The sequence below is a fragment of the Arvicanthis niloticus genome, chromosome 9, assembly GCF_011762505.2.
Source record: "Arvicanthis niloticus isolate mArvNil1 chromosome 9, mArvNil1.pat.X, whole genome shotgun sequence".
NCBI classification, from domain to species: Eukaryota; Metazoa; Chordata; class Mammalia; order Rodentia; family Muridae; genus Arvicanthis; species Arvicanthis niloticus.
In genome coordinates this window covers 17,220,657-17,238,634 of record NC_047666.1, presented here as the reverse complement: position 1 = coordinate 17,238,634, position 17,978 = coordinate 17,220,657, and the positions used below count along the sequence as shown (strand labels likewise).

Sequence of the window (17,978 nt, the reverse complement as noted above, 5' to 3'; positions counted from 1 at the left end):
GTATCAGGGCTTCTGGAGCTGCAGTGACCTAGAACTATGTGCCTCCCAATATGGGAGCTGGGAACTGAACTAGAATTCTCTGTAAGAGCAGCAAGAGTTCTTGATCTCTGAGCCATCTATTCATCTGAAAAACCATGACTATTTATCCTTGCTTCTTCTTCATTCCTCAGCAATACCCATCAAATTATGATCTTTTAAAACAGGTTATACCTTAATTTCTGTATCTATAGGTTTAGTTTCCAAGAATTCAATGAACCACAGATTCAATATACGAGGGAAAAAATTCCATCTATACCAAACATGAGCAGTTTTATTTTTCATTTTAAAACAACGATTTATTTTTATTTATGTGTATGCATGTGTATTTCTGTGCATGTCACATGTATGTAGAGAATGCCCACAGAGACCAGAAAAGCAGACATCCCTGGAGGTAGAGCTACAGGAGGGTGTGAAGCACATGATATGGATCCTCTGAATGAGCTATAAATTATCTTAACTACCAAGCCATCTCTATCCCCAAGTAGATCTTTTGCTACTATTCCATAAACAACAGAGTCTCAAAACCATCTACACAACACTCACATTGTAATAGGCATTCTAAGCGATCTAAAGATAACTTCTAGTGTGAATAGTTTGGATGCAGAAGCTCACCACTTCTGTTTAGGTACTTGGCACCAATCCCTGCAGATACCATGGAATGACTAGCTTAAGCTCTGTCTTCTCTCCCAAATGGAGGTTCCTCTCTGCATGAATAATGCTTAGCTGATAATTGAGTCTAATTAGGGCCACCCATACGTGCATGAGCATAGGGGACATCCACTGGAACGTGGTCAACATAAGAGAGACTACACTAAAGAAAACCAACTATCCCTTTCTTTGTAGCCTTCAATTGTAAATAGCTTCACAGTCATTGGTGGGGACCTTGACTTCTAGGTAAAAGCTGAAATCCATATTGAGTCTTTCTTATAGCAGGTTATAACAGTGCAGGAAAGTGGATAAAGCTTCCGGTGCAGTCCTAAGTGTTCCTTGCTAGTGTGTTTACAGAGAATAGCAATGTGCACCTATTATTTCTTTCATCTCTCTAGTGGATTTCTTCGCCCTCTCTGGCTTTATAGCTGCATGGGACTAACTTTTGAATAATTTCCTTTAATAGTAAATAATTTCATTTTTATCTTAAAATTTACTGTGATGGTGAAATATTAACTCAAAGAGCAAGTGCTTTATGGACCTCAGAGTTGCTACTTTGCTTCATTCCAAATGTAAGTTCTTTTTAAGACATGGTTATGATACCTAAAGGTATAAAAATTAATTAGAGCATGGTAAAGCATTTGGAGTTGAATGCATGGAGTATGTTCAGTGTTTGGAATCGAACAAAAACAAGAAATATTTAAACATATAATTTAAATTCCAGGGTCAGAAAAAGGAGAAAATGTTCTTGTGACTCAGATGTACCTCTTTTCTCTTTGTAGCTACGTGTCTAATTATAAGTTGAGGTTTTTAATTAATGTACAGTAGTCTTACAGCCATACTGACTTTTGGCTTGTTTTGTTTTTGTTGGTGTTCAAATAAGCCTCACATTTATTTCAAGATTTATTTCTGTTTATATTCATGTCCAGTGTATGTACCTGTATGTATGTATTCATGTTGAATATAGGTACCTGTGAAAGTCACTCATCAGATAGAACCCCTGGAAGTTGGTGGGTTAGTTGTGACCCACCCAGTGTGGATGACAGGAACTGAATTTTGGTCTTCTGCATGGTCATTATGTGTTCCCATGTGCTGAACTACTTCTCTAGTCTCCAAAGTGGCATTCTTGCATTGAAATGTTCATAACATATTTATATATGAAGCCTTGATGTGGTTTTAATTATCATCACTTCACCATTCTATGAGTGTCTTAGAAATATTGACAAGTTCGTTTTGCTAAGTAAAACATTAGGGTGTACATGCCAATCATCATACTAACTGAGTTCAGAAAGCAACTTACTGTTTTGGAAAACCTGGCACCAGCTTTCCTTAATATTTTATTTTCTGTCTCACCTTGATAATTTTTTTTTTTGTTTCACCTAGTTATCCAGTGTGTTTCAAGTAAAGACAAGAGTACAGTAATCACCAAACAGAAAGAAAACTTGGCTAACAGATAAGTCAGTAAAGAAAGATTGAAGGATGGCTATCTGAACTATGATACATTGAAGAGGTCTGAGCTAGTAGAAAATGAGTAATAAATTTGGAGTCTCTGTCTCTCTGTCTGTTTCTCTCTCTCTCTCTCTCTCTCTCTCTCTCTCTCTCTCTCTCTCTCTCTCTCTCTCTGTATGTGTGTTTGTGTGTGCATTTTGGAGGTCAGATATCAAAGTAGGATGTCTCCTTTGGTCTTTCTTCACTTTATTGACTTTATTGAACCTGGACCTCATTGACTGAGTTGGGCTGGCTAGACAACAAGTTGCATTTATGCCCAGTTCCAGTGTTGTGATTTCAGGCCCCAGGCTATAACAGCTTATTTCCAAGCCCTCTACCAACTGAGCATAGTTCCTAATGCCTCAGATTCCCTACGATCAAGCACATAATTTAACTATGGCTGCCAAGCTTCTTCCTTTTCCCAAAGACAGCTTGTTCTCATGCACAGACACCACACAGGAAACATCGGCTCAGCCTTTTCATTTTTTTCCCTCCCAATTCGATTCTCTTTCATAAGTTTTTGAGGAGGATTCCTCTTCAGTGTGGATATAATGCAATCAGTTCACTAAACAGCTCTGCCCACCATGCTTGTGGCCCATCCAACATCAATTTTAATAGCTCCAAATTTAATATCCTATCATAAACTTGAATGTTTTCTAGGCCTTCAGGAAAGTGGATGATTGTTGTTGTCTCAGTAACTGTCAGGAATGGAAAGAAAAGGCCAGATCCACCTGGACATGGATATCTTATAATCTCACCTGCTTGGTTGACTCATGTAGGATCCAGAATTGACTCAAGTTTAATCAGACTGCGTGTCTTTAAGGCTGCAGTCTATACTCTTCTCATGGTCTATTGCATGTTTTTTTTTCTTATTGTTTTATAATGTTTAGTGACATTAGTTTTCCTTCCATTCTCTCAGTCTCAGTCCCGTTGTGCTAAAATGACCATAGTGATGAGTCTTTCTTCAAAAAAAATTAGGGTAGTTTATTCAACCAAGGAGTTTCTGATTTCATTCAACTTGTACTTAAAGAACAGATGATCAGGACTGGTTAGGAGGCATTTACTACATGCAGCGTTCATTCTTAGGCTGGTGAGAAAGCGTTAGTAGGCTCACGCTACCTTACACATCAAAGTAATCAGCAGTAAATGACTTTTGATCTCAACCTTCCTAATACTATGACCTGTGAATATATTTCCTCATGTAGTGGTGAGCCCCAGCCATAAAATTATTTTCATTGTTACTTCATAATTGCAATTTTGCTGTTGTTATGAATTATAATGTAAATATCCATGTTGTCTGATGGTCTCAGATTACCCCTGTGAAAGGGCTGAGGGTTGTGACCCACAGGTTGAGAACTATTGCATTAGGGGCTACCTGGAAAACTAAGCCACGAGTCATCTGCTGACAGAATTGTAAAAATCAAAGTACATGGAAGTCTGTTCAGAACCATGATAATGGCAGGGGCTGAGAGAGTAGAAGAATGCAAGTCACAATAAAACAAGGAAGGTAGGGATTTGGATGGCTTCCATGACCAGTTTCAAGCACACACCCTGTCTTCTGAGATATTGAAGTTCTTAGCGTGCTATTTGGAATCCTCTCAGCAGGGTTCCTAATACAATAGAAGGTAAATACAATTCTGATTTTAAGTGGAATTAAACATTAGGAGTACTTTGCAGAGTAGAGACTGCCAAACTTAGGATTTGTGGATCTGTGGAAATTAAAGAGAATAAATAATTAGAGAACAGTGGAGATTGCCAGCTGTTTGCTTTTGCCCAGTGTTGCCAGCTCTGTCCCTCTAGCCAGGTTCTGTTTGGTGGTAAGCATCTTTTCTAGCCTGAAGTCACAGTGGCGTTTATTTAAACAAAGGGCAAGAAACAAACAAACAAAAAAAAAGTTATAAGAAGAAAAGCCTGTTACCTTCTGGATTTTACTGGTTTGCATTTTTTTCTTTTGAAAGAGTCCAGCTGTTTTCAGCTCCATACCCCTCCAGGGCCAGCTTCTTCTAGGGAGCTGACAACCAGCACTGGTCAGGACATGACTCCTTTCTGTACTTGACTAGCACAATCACCCCTATGTAGGCTCCAACTCCAACCCTACTCAGACTTTTCGATTCAATTTCTAAGTAGTAATAATGGAATACTTAATTTCTATTTAAGCTATTGTTTAACACATAGAGAATTAAAAAAAAGTTTGACAGATCATTCTGATTTTACACACACACACACTGTATCTCAAGGTATTTAATAAACACTGTATAATAGGTCATCATGTGTCACACAGCTTCAACAATTATGAACAGCTGGCTGGCCTTATTTGTTTTATATTTCTTCTTTTCATATTAACATAAGTAAATTCTAGCCATTTTATTATTATGTTCATCAACATTTTGATTGTCTCCTTTAAATAAACAAAAAATAACTCTGTAGGTGTATGGAGGAGGTATTTGCATCTGAGTGCAGGTGCATTTGGAGGCCAGAAGAAGGCACCAGATCCTCCTGGAACTGTTGTTTCTGTTGTGACTTTCTGGATATGGGTTTATGGACATAACTCAGGTCCTCTAGAAGAGCACTAAGCAGGCATAATTGCTGAGCCGTCTCCCTACCCTGCTATCTCTTTTTTAAGTAATCAATAAAGCATCTTCATGATTCCTAAATTTAAATAACTGCATAGTAGCAGCCCATATTTAGAGAACACTGAAATTTTTTGACTTCATAAACTTTAATTTATACATTTATTGATTTACATGTTTACTTATGCTTGTAGCTTATTTTATTCAGAGTATCAATAAGGTGTTATGTTATAAAAGACTGATCAGTTTTAATTTTTTGGGGGGGTGGGAGAAAATGTTTTATAGATAGTGCTATTGATGTCTTAATTATTTTTCCTGTTGCTGTTAGAATACCCTGGTGTGGTTACTAAGACACTTGGCAGATGCAACTTAAGGGAGAATGGATTTATTTGGGTCACAGTTCCAGGATATGTCTATTGTGGTAGGGAAGATATGGCAGCATTCACTTAATGTAGCTAGTTACAGTGCAGCCACCATGAGAACACAAAGGACCCTGAGCTCTTGTGCTCAGCTAGCTTTCTATAGTCCAGTGGAAGGCGCAACTCCAGGGAACAATGTTGCCCATATTTACAATGAGTTTTCCCAATTCAATTAAACTAATCCAGATATTGCCTTACGTGCATGCGCAGAGGCTAACCCAGTCTCAGTAATCTATCACAGATGGTTCTGGAGGCTTGTTTCCTAGGTGATACAAGATTCTGTCAAGTTGACAATCAACACTAACTCTCTCCATGCCCTTCCATGAGACACACCATCTGGTTCTTGTTTCCATCTCCCTTTTTCTTACAGCCATTCAGGAATCAGAGGTATTATTTCATTGACAGTGCTGATTTTTTTTTTTTTTAATGAGATGGAAGAAAATATTAACTCAAACTTGGTTTCTAGAGTACTTTCATTTTTTTTTTATGTTGGTATCATGCAACACTCTTTAAAGGCTGACTGTTTTAAAAGATGTGACAATAACTCTGTCTCATATACCAAGGATGGATGATACAGCTGTCACATGTTGAGTCCTGCTAATTAAGATCAAAGTCTTCTGTTGTTTTGATAGTCTTCTTAGCTCAGCACAAAACGGGGAGCTCCCTTCACTAGCAGGACTTCTCTTTCTCTGACCTTGTTTGGATAGAAAAAAAAAAAAAAAAAAAAAAAAAAAAAAAAAACAAAACAACAACAAAAACAACAACAACAACAACAAAAAACATATTTTTTACCTGTGGAATGTCCTTTGGTCTTGGTGAGATTACAGGTTTAGCAAGCTCCCGAGATACCTGGGATGCCTCTTGATGCTAATGAGGCATCTCAATACCTTAGCCTTCAGCCAATGACCTTTGACCACCCTCGATATTCCTACGTCCTTCCCTAAAACTATACAATCTTTGATTCACCCTGAATAAAGTTGATCTTTCTTCTGAAGCTGATCCCAGAGTATCTTCATCTCCATTGTACTCATGGACCTTCTGAAACCCTGTTCATTCATTTTATTCCTTTTGTCCTCATAGGCCAATGGCCAACAATGCCAGCCTGAAGTGAGGACCAAAATCAAATAAAACCATATCCCATTGCATAAAGTTTTATTCAACATCACCATGAAGGAAATCAATGTAAAATTAGAAAACCAAACTTAAGTCAATAAATGTTTCTGAAAAGATCATCTCCATACTATTATAATTTTTCTAGGGCTACCATAAACAAGGAAGTCTGAATTTGGGGTTCATATCAAGAACTAGAATGTAGGAGCTGTTGTTTAATACTATAGAGTGAGTAAAAACTGATCAGAAGTTGTATGGGGGAAATTGCTTTAGCCGCATAGTCATAACTTTATTTTGAGTACCTTAAATAGAAATCATATTCCAAGTTATTGTATACAGCCACTTGTACACACTCATATTAACAGTTATCCTTTAGCAATTCAGTTAACACATATCCAAGACCTATACTGGGTACTGAATTAGTCATTTGGAATGTACAATGAATAAACATACAGAAAATGGTGGCAACATGTTTTAGCTTGTAAAAACTTGTACTGATCTTTGTGAGAACCCAAGTTTGGTTTCTAGCACTCACTTGGAGGTGGTTAACCTGTAACTGCAGATCCAGGGGAATCTGATACCTCTGGTTTCTGCAGGCACATGCCCTCATGTGGACACATCCACACACAGATGCACATACATACTCATAATTAAAAGTGAAATAAATCTTTGAAAAGATATATAAAAGTCACAAATGCTTACCAAGTTGCAGTGTAGAAACAATGAAATACAGCCAAAAAAACTGAAATTGAGATACCTCAGTATTACTCTCCATGTTACTTTATAAGACCCCTCAAAGTAAGTCAGTGGTACTTACTTCGAGCAGCCCCCAAGTGAGACACCAAGACACAGATCAATGCAAAAACAAGAGGTTGATTTTTCTACACATTGGGGTCCCTCAAGCCAATTATTCCCTCAAGGCGAGTGATTAGAAGGTGACCCCAAATGGCTATTACAAGTAGTTTTTAGACATTTTAGGGGGACAAACTACATCATCAAGGTTACAGTTCAAATGTATTGAACTAAGCATATTGACCTTTAAATCTGTTGGCTAGCAAGCATGGGCAGATCATGACATGCATTTGAACTCTAACTGGGACTTTTGAGATGGTCAGGTAACAATTAGTTGGTACATTCAGTGGGTTTTCTGAGAATTTTTTTACTCGAAGATGTTCTTGTAGATGGAGAATAAAACTTGGCCTACCCTTAACCCCAGGTGGGAGGGGGAAGCTGTAAAGAGGGTGTGGGACTGGAAAAAAACCTTAAGGTCTCAACTTCTCAAAAACTTTGTGCCCATTGGCATTAGTGTCCCTTACTGTGAGGCACCATACTTTTCTCAGATTTATCTCAAAAAGTGTTATAAGGAAAGCCATCAGAAGAATTTTAAATACAGGTTACAAGAAACTAGAAGATAATCTTCGTAACTCATTGGAGCTGTGATTTTGGCAGCTTTTATTTTCATTGTAATAGACTGTACCTTTTGTCTTTCTTACTAATCTTCAAAAAGCAACTCCATGATGGTGTATTGAAGTCACCTTTGAAAGTATTCTTCACCACAAATGCCTTCCCAGTTACTGATAAGGAAACATTCCTCTGCCTGCCCTGTGGCTGCAGGGAGATTAGACTTCTTCTGCATTCTACATACCTTTCTGCAGGACACACCTCAGGTTTCCTTCCCCATAGGAATGATGCAAATGTGTGGTTTATTTTAATTTCTTCAAGCATTAGGGCGGCTGCCAGGTAGAGAACAAAGACATCCTGAGTACAAAGTGCATGTGGCCCAGGGTACCAGGGCACTGTCCCTGAGCTAGTATCTTGCTCTATTTGGCCAAGGGCTTCCCTGACCATCTCCTCCCTTTTATCCGCTCTAATCCTCAATTTCCTGTTTTCTTGACAGCAGCCTAATCTGATGGATCAAAGTTTTAATGGCAGCTTTGTGTACAGTTGACCTTGGCCCATCAACCTCACCTAGTACTACCAATTCTCACTCCTTGATGATAACCAAATAAAATAAAAATAAATAAATAAACAAACAAGTAAATAAATAAAAATAAAATTACCTAATAGAGCTGCTTGTTCTGGGCAGTAGAATTGTGTGTGTGTGTGTGTGTGTGTGTGTGTGTATGTGTGTGTGTGTTTGTTTTGTTTTTAGCTGTTTTGGACTTTTCAAAGTTTTTGAAAAACCAAGTATTTATGCTTTTATAGTAGAGTTGGACCATCTACTTTCTATATAGTCCACCAGTGCCTGCTGGGCCATATAATCTTTCTTCACATTGGTCTTATCTGCTCACAAATGCCCTGCATTGGATGACTGGCAGACTGGCAACTTTAGGCAGAGTTGGGTCCCATTTGTAAAGAGCTCTGATTCAGCATATAATATATCTCTGAATTGCAAAACATCGAGTGTAGTATTGTCCTCACTGGAAAAAGTCAAGGATGGATTCAGCCAAGATCACAGGAGTCTTTATTGAATGGCGACTCTTTGGGACTCAAGAGAGCACCAGCAAAAACCAGGGCAGGGCAAAGGAGAGGAATGACCAAAGTACTTCATTTAAGTCCTTCATTTATATATGCTTGGGGATCGAAGCAGTATTTAGTTATTAGCTGGCTGGTCTTCTGGTAGGCATGCCTAATTTCATAAAGTAGTATCCCATGGTTTGGCACAGAGGAGTGCCCTTATTATTTGGTGCTGGGATGTCAGAAGTGGATGACACCTTTCTGAAAAGTACAAGCTCACTCCTAGTTCTCCATTTTTTTTTGCATTCTTTCAGCTCAGTTTTTCACTCTATCTTTTTCCACACAGGTTGCCAATTTGGCTTGTTCCATCTCCAACAATGAGGAAGGGGTGAAATTAGTCAGGATGGCAGCCACCCAGATTGACAGCCTGTGTCCCCAGGTAAGTGCCCTTTATTTGGCTTCCAACATTACTTGGTATTTTGACAGTCAGGTTCCTCTATACACAAACCCCTCTTTTGTTCTCTCTCTCTCTCTCCCTCTCTCTCTCTCTCTCTCTCTCTCTCTCTCTCTCTCTCTCTCATTCTCTCTCTCTCTTATTTTCTCTTATTCTCTCTCTCTCTCTCTCTCTCTCTCTCTCTCTCGCTCGCTCGCTTTGGAGTTTTGAGGTGTGCACCTGCCTGTAGGTATGTTTGTTTGCACATGCATGTAGAGGCTAGAGATCCACTTCTATCATTCTCTATATTAATATTATTTTTAATCAAGTGTCTCTCAGTGGATCTGAAGATCCTAGATTTGGATAGGCTAGCTGATCACTGTGCTTCAGAGATGCCTTTCCTCTGCTCCTTGTCAGGCCAGGTCATAGGTGTCTACTGCCACTCCTGGTCTTTTACATGCGTTCTAGGTATCCAAATTCAGTCCCTTGTCAAAGTCACTTTACCCACTGTGCCGTCTTTGCAGCCTCTTCTAGTGCCATCATTTCCCAACTGGAACATGTTTGCATGTCAATCCTGAAGCATTTCAAGTTTTATCTTTCTCAAAAAAGAAATCCTAGCCACGCAGTGGGCTCAGGATGATAGTGGCAATTATTCTCATCTCTACTTATATTGACTTCATTCTGTTTGTTTGGGGTTGTGGTTTAAATTTCTCAAATCTATTCACCCTATCTCAACAAGTAAATTATGAGCTTGCACATGCAGAAAACAAGGGATAGATTTCTTGAAACATCTGTGCTAAAAAAAAAAAAAAAAAAAAAAAAAAAAAAAATTAGACTTGTCCAGCAAATACTTTTTGAAACCTGAGGCTAATTACTATCTTTCCAAAAGAAGCAGCAAAACATAACGGTGGCTAATAGCTTCCTTTATCTCTTCTGTTTTTAATTGTGCTGGATTCTGACAAATCACTTATCTACGGTAACTTCAAAGTCTGGGGTTCCAATGTGTGCTTTGACCTGCTTCTCTTCCTTCTGCAGAATGTGAACATCCTGTCCCTGTGTTCTCAACCCAACAGGTCATCAATGCTGCCCTCACACTGGCTGCTCGGCCACAGAGTAAAGTTGCTCAGGACAACATGGATGTCTTCAAAGACCAGTGGGAAAAGCAGGTCCGAGTACTCACTGAGGCTGTAGATGACATCACTTCAGTGGATGACTTTCTCTCCGTCTCAGGTAATCATCTACAGGCCTCTTATCAGAAAGCCAGAAGAAGCGAACAAGATAAGAAAAATCTCAGCAATGGTCTGGATCTATGATTCTCGTTGGCCTTTGAGTTTTCTATCATTCTAGCAAATGTGATTAGAACACCCTCTTGAATAAAAAAAAAAAAAAAAGTTATCTCAAGATACCTGCCAGAAACCTACAACTTTCTGATGATAAGCTGAAATCCTGAACAGATTGTACAAAGAGGCTTAGAGTCCATTTTAAATTTTGCATTTTTTAAAAAGAAGGATGGATTTTCAGTTTACTTCAATTACCCAGGGGCTTGGGATTGGTTAAATAACTTGACTTATGCCTTAAAATAGATAATTACTTATTTTGGTATGTCTATATGATGAAATTCTAATTGTCTATATAATACAACCTGGAATGACATGGGAAGAGAGCTTCCGTGAAGAGTTGACTGCATTGGGTTGTCCTGTGTGCAACTCTATAGGAAACTGTCTTAAATTAATTGGTGTGGGAATCTACATAGGCCATTGTGGGTTGCACCATGACAGTGCCAGCACTGCCACGGTACCGAGCTCAGGTGTAGGCCTGGGGGATTAAAGGAAGACACAGACTCTGATCATTCATTATGAGAGAATGTCAAAGCTTTTTACCGAGCAGGTTCAATATATACACCAAACTGGGGTGGGGAAAAACACAAACAGGAACTCAACTGGGGGGCAATGGTTTGTACAGTGGAAAGTCCCTGCCTGGGGCATCACACTTTCAACAGGATGTTTTGTTCTTAGAAAACCTACAGAATGTTACTTGGCAGACAGCAGCACAGGGAAAGTCTCAGCCAGGGCATGGCAGCCCTTCAGGGTTCTTCAGCACTATTCATCCTGTATTGTGTGAGTGGAAAACTTGATCTGAGCAACCAAGACCACAGGTCTTCATCCATTTCCCTCTACCTTTGATTGTTGACTCTGACTAGTCTAATGCATTCCTGCCCTGACTACCTCACAATGATAAACTTTAACTTAGAGCTATAATCTGAATTAAGTTTTTTTTTTCCTCCCCAAATTGCTTTTGTAAGGGTCTCTTATCATTGCAACAGAAATAAAACTAAAACAGTAGTGTTTTCAAGGGAAGGTTTGTGGTGAAACAGGTAGATTTATTAGCCTCATAATGAACTCAGTAGAGCACACAGCTTCGGATACATACCTCTGAATATTTTTAAAGAGTGAAGCAAAAGAACACAGTGGCACTCACTGCTGTATTTACAACTTTCTTCTCTTTGAACATTACAAGGCTGGAGGAGGCAAAAAAAAAAAAAAAAATGCCAATGACTGTGAAGTCATTCTTAGTTTCAATGGACTTCATCAGTGCCATTTCAAGACTTGACTAACTGCCAACACATGGGCATTTTCCAAAGAGCTTTTTGACCAATCATGTTTAGCCCTAGTTCACCTGGATGGGTCTCAATGGGAAGGGGGTCAATGGGAAACATCATCAATTATAAATCATTGAAACAACCAAGAAACAAATTCTAATTGAACAGGTGTTGGGTCATCCCATAGGTGAGTGGCACAAACACCCAGCAGCTCACTCAGCACTTGCCACAGCCTGACCTGCTCTGCAGGGATAGGGGAGGGGATGACTGAGTCCTGAGAAGAGCGATTCTCTCACTGCAGATGAGAGTAAGGCCAACAGAACCTGTGACTTCAGCTGTGAAGATGATTCTGGCAAAGGCTGCTGCATTTGGGTATTCCTCCTTCCCCCTGAAGACTTTCTGCTTCATGGAGAAACAGCAAATTCCCACTGTAGGCTATGTTAAAGGTTCATCTGGGAGCAGCACAGTCAAAGCTATAGATCTAATGGATAATCAAAAGATCGAGTTTTCAATGATGGAGAACAAGACTAGGAAGATGGGAGAAACAAGCTAGCACATGCTCAGAGTCTGTAGTTTGGATCTCTCGTGTTTTCTTTAGCTCTTACCAAAACGCTATATAAAGTAAGTGTAAATATTTGTGAGTGTTACTCTAAGAAAAGTTAGTCATTGAAGGCATAGACAATTCTGAAAAGATGGCAGTAAAATTCAGACTGCGTTCTTTTCAGAAAATATACAGTGTTCTCAATAAATCAGGGAAGAATGGAAATTTCTTTTTTTCTTGTATACTTTCCTGCTTCGGACTCAGCTCCTTTCTCTAGCTCTAGAATCTTTATTCAAGTTTCAAATCTCTCACCTTCTTCATATGCCTGTCTAGTTTTTCATTCCTTAGGTGCTTGGCTTTTGATGGTATTTGAAATTATCTGTTCATTAAATAACCCCTTCAAGGGACTGACTGTTAGAGGAACTCAAACATGTTGCCAACCCTAGAGCTTTTGCTTGCTGAGTGTTAAGCCTTAACTTGAAGATGTCACACCCACATGTTTCTCATCTAAGAGGGACTTGTTGACAAAGAGTTGTATGTTGGGGAACGGAACAATAGCCAGCCACTAAGGTACTTTCTAGTTCTGGGGATTTTTGTTTTTGTATTTGTGTGTTTGTTTGTTTTTCTTTTCTTTTTCCAGAATGACTCTCACTAAAAAGCAGAAGGCTCCCTCCCACTCAGTCTCACTCAGCTCATATACTCCAATTCTGACACTACCCGGGAAAACTTTCTGTGCACTACGTACAGATCAGGAGAAAGTATCCATTCACTACTCTGCGCAGAGAGGAATCATTTTAGAACTAAAAAGTTCTTCTAACTTATCATTTTCTTCAAATGTATGTCCAAACATTTCTAGGGGTGACAAAAGCAGCGGGTGGGGGTGGGGTGAGGGTTGTCTTATCTTAGTCTTTGTGAATAGCACCAAGCATTCCTTAATTTTCTTCCCTGGAGGCCTGCCTCTTTGTCACCTTTCTTCCTGCCATTCCTTTGTGCATCTCATTATTACCTTGAACAAGAAAAGGCTTTGGCTCCTGCTGATAACACTCTGTGGTCCAACCCCAGTGGTACAAATGCTGCTGCATGCTACGACAGGAAAATGAACAGGCACTGTCAGGGAGCCAGGTTGGCAGAGCCTGCTGGAACATGCCTGTGAAGTAGACAATCAGGCAGCAGGAACCTTTCTGCAGACAGGGCTTGACAAATACACTCAACTCTCTCTGTGCATGCTGGTAGACTGTGAACACAGCCAGATAGTTGGGAAACCTACGTCTCAACTCTTCTCCGTGTTGGAGTCAAACATTTGCCTTGGCAAATTCCAGGTCTGGCCCAGGAGATATTTTGGAATTATATTAATGACATTTTGTGAATCAGTTTCTTGTTAAGGGAGTATTCTGGCAGGAAATTCTATATAAAAAGCAATATCCATACTTGCATACACAGTCACATTCGCCCTCACAAGCATATATTTACACACATGCATTAAACATACACACTTTCATATCATACACACCTTCATGCATTACACAAGCTCACATAGATACACATGTACAGATGCACTCATGCATACATATACCTTCATTTAGAGTGAATATTGTTTTTTTATTTTTAATTCCATGCTAACTGAACATCTGAGTGTATAATTTGTTCAAACAAAACACAAGTTTCAATAGCAAAGATGCTGGAGATTAACTTCACAAAAGCAAAAGGAATGTTCCGTGCTGGTCTAGGCTCATAAAAATGCGAAATGGCTGTATTAGAACATTCTAACCTTTCTCACCAGGCAAAAGTACCATTTTTAATAGTTCCCTAGAATAAGTGCCTTGGCATTAACTGTGTGACAGTTTAATTCTTAGGTTTGGCTTGAAAAATTGTAGAGAGCTAAGATCTGTAAAAAGCTATTAATCCCCTAATGTCTATGACTTTTATTTTGTTTGCCTTTCCTTCATTCTCTTCCTAAAAACCAAACCAAACAAACAAACAAGGCTCTAGGATATAGATTTTTTTCCCTTTGAATATATTCACTCTGTAACTGGTTTTGAATGAGAACTTCAGCTTTGCGGTTTATAACTTTTTTTTTTTTTTTTTTTTTTTTGGTTATCATTGATTTGGTTTTATTAACAAAATTACATTGTTTCTAATCGATCGAAGGTTGAAAAGCTTCAAGAGACTTTGTGGTACAATTTGTTGCAAACTGCAAACACATGTTTTCTGGTGTCCCCAAGCTGTGCTTGACAATTAGTGCAGAGGCCATGGCATGTGCCAGTTTCTCCACACTAAGCCACCTGCAGTGGACACATGCCTTATTAACTCTTATTAACTCTTTCATCCCTGTTCTTTTCTATCTGGAACACCATTTCTCGGCTTCCTTCAGGAGTTGTTTCTCTTCAAAATATTTTAGCATCAAAGTTTGTGAAGGATTGATTCCTTAATTAGACATGTCAATCTAGCCGCTTTCTTTGAGTGCCTGCTATATGCATAGTCTTAGCAGAAATCGAAATCAGAATCACATATGACTTCTGTGATTTAAAGAATTCACCACTCTTCTTGATGTTGCCAAACACACTGGCCTCTGTTGTAAGGATGCAGACAGTAGATAGAGAAGTGATCATGAGGGATCCAAGGATCCATGAACACACCAAGTAGTGCCTTTTGACCAAAATGATCATGTCTACATGGGCAGATGCAGCTGCTTTACAAACTAATTGCTGACATGAGCAAAATACAAATACAGTTTAAGGTAGCCTGAATATCACTGGCTTTGGTACACATATGTAACCAATTAGAGTAACTGCTATTATGAGTGAAGTCTGGGTAATTTTTAAGTACTATGAATTTCTACCTGAAGGAAAATTGAGAACTGCTGAGCAAACTATCTCAAAATTTAAAAACAACAACAACAACAACAACAACAACAACAACAACAACAACAGCAACAAAAACCCACCATGACTTCAGGCTGGTGGCACACACCTCTAGATTTAGTACACAGTAGTCAGAGGTAGATGTATCTCTGTGAGTTTGAGTCCAGCCTGGTCTACATAGTAAGTTCCAGGACAGCCTGAGCTACATAGAGAGATTCTGTCTCAAACCAACCCAAACTAAAACATATTTAAAAATCAATTTACCTAGTAAATTAGAAATTAGGTAGAATAAATTAATATACCAATATATTAACTATCTAATCACTTGATTTGGCTGATCAAAAACACTTTTGTCATAACTGATTTTTTTTAACTGAGCATTTTCCCTTTAAATCTCCAAAGCTTTATTTATAACAGCATCTTTTATTCTCCCATTCTTTTTTTGGATTTAGTTATATTAGTTGCAGGTTTCTAGATTGAAACATCATTGAGATTTTGGTTCATAAAGCCTTTGATACCAATATAATTTATTGGTTCATAAATGGACTTTTTAGATTTTTATAAAAGTATTAGTTGCAGAGTAAAAGCATAATTATCAGCCTTCTCTGCACTGTAGTCTGTTGCAAAACATTATTTTTTCCAATTGCACAGAAAAGCAACAGCTATCCTTACAGTGTTGTGTCAGGTCCAGAAGTATGTAAATGTGAACACATGTTTTATACAGTATCCACTTGCTCCCTCTCAGGGGCCAGGACAGTGTGTGCTTATCTCAATGAATTCATCCCTGCAGGAAAGGAGGCTACTGACAGTCAGCTTTCCTTATTTAAAATACCCTACAAACATTCTTTTGAGTCAGCCTTTTTCTAAGGTGTCTGCTCAGGTGAGTTCACAGTAGAACATCAGGATCCCAGGGATGGATAGTTATGGGGAGTTTCTTAATAAAAATAAAACCTTCCTCCAGCAACATTTTTCCTACTTTGGCTGTTTCACTAAGGAAACTATCAGCATCAGAAAAGTTTTTTTTTTTTTTTTTCTTAAGATTTTGTAAGCTTAAGAAAAGTGACTACTAGCCAGCCTTTATAGATACCTTTATCATCTTTCCATTCTAACTTATAACTGAAAGTAAACAACAAAGGGGTGTAGAAATCAGAAATGTAGGGTAGTCAGGATGCCTTAGCAGGAAATGGCACTTGCTGCACAAGCCTGGTGATATGAGTTTGAGCCCATGTAAAGGGAGAAGGAGAGCACTGAGTCCATGGTGTGAACATCTGACATCCACACACCTGCTGTGACTTGATTTCCCTCCCAGACAACAACATTAATAAGCTTAATAAAGTAAAAAAGAAACAGAATGATTTGAGTGGAGCAATATAATATGAGATCAAAGTAATGTTTTGTCAATAGCAGATTTTACCTAGCAGTTCCTAAGTTAGTCTCCTAAAAGAGCAAACACCTGTCTCCACATGCTTGTTTTTACTAAAATTACTTTTTATTAATTTTTATGCAATATATTTTGTGTATGCTCTCCTGCTCCTCTCTACTCTCTTACTCTCCTCCCACTGAACTTCATCTTCTTCCTTTCTCCCTCACAACCCCCGGAAACCGAAAAGTCAACAGGCATATAAGACAGAAAGTGACCAAAACAAAATGAAAAAACAAACAAACAAACAAACAAACAGAAAAACCAAACCAACCAAACCAAACCTTCCGTTCTTTACATACATGACAACTGGAGTCCATTGGGTGGTAGCCAAGTGACCTACTCATGAGGCCTGCTCTGCAATGTGGTTCATATACCCACTGACACTCCATTTGAGTAAACTGATTTTTCCCTTTCCCAGAATGTATCAATAGCAAATACCTTCTTGGTTGCTGGGGACTCTGAGTTCATTTTCCCCTTTACAGTGCAGAGATCTTGTCTGGGTTGAACTTGGACAGGTCTTATGTGTACTGCTGCCACAGGCTGTGTGTGTTCATGTGTGCTGAGTGTTTGGCTTAAAGAGAGAAAGAAAGAAATCTCCATTGGAGCTTGGGATTTACTGGCTACTCATTTCAATTCTCTTCCTCTAGGAACTTGGAAATGAGGAGTAGCCACAGAAACTTTGTAAATAGCTAATAATCCAAACCTCCTCATAGTCATTGAATTTGGTTGTTATAATTTTAAAAGGTTAGCAGATGACTTAAGACAATGTTGAGCAGGCTAGTTCTGTTGAAAGCATGAGCGTGTGGGGGGGGCCCGACAGAAGGCGGCTATCATCCTTGCAGCCATCTTGAGCTGAATACCCTGACAATAGACTTGATTATGATAGCCTACAACAGCTGAGCACACTCTGATAACATCTTGTTTTAGATACCCAGGATCTTCCCTTGGGTGTGTGAGACTTAAAGGTGTATGACTTAAGGGCGTGACTTAGAGATCAGATTTAGAGACAAGACCTAAGGGCAGGACTTAAAGACATGACTTAAAGGCATGGCTTAGAAGTGAGACATATGAAAGGTGAGAGGCAGACAGAAGAAATTATTATTATTAGGTATTAAGCACTTGGCACTTGGAGGAAGAACTTGGAAGTAGTAGTAGGCACTTGAGACGCGAGACAGGCAACTAGGAATTAGACACTTTTACTTGAGTCTAGGAACTTAGAAGAAGAACTTGGAACTAGGGACTAAGAACTAGGGACTAGGAACTAGGGACTAGGAACTCAAGACTTGGGACTTAGACTAAGAGAGACTGAAGAATAGACGGGATTGAGTCACACTCTGTCTGGTCTCCATTCCTCGAGTCCGTTCTCACTCTCTCTCTTGCTGAACCCCAA

General features: G+C 39.0%; 1 protein-coding gene across 4 annotated transcripts in view; it reads left to right on the top strand.

Moving 5' to 3' along the window:
• The window catches only part of Ctnna2 (catenin alpha 2), a 1,050,408-nt gene that overhangs the window by 936,888 nt on the left and 95,542 nt on the right, over window positions 1-17,978 (top strand). For all 4 annotated transcript variants that reach the window (XM_034511450.2, XM_034511449.2, XM_034511447.2 and 1 more), the window contains 2 exons: window positions 9,078-9,170; window positions 10,238-10,394. In XM_034511450.2, coding sequence (XP_034367341.1) covers window positions 9,078-9,170; window positions 10,238-10,394 — 250 coding nt within the window. The remainder of the gene's footprint in view (window positions 1-9,077; window positions 9,171-10,237; window positions 10,395-17,978) is intronic.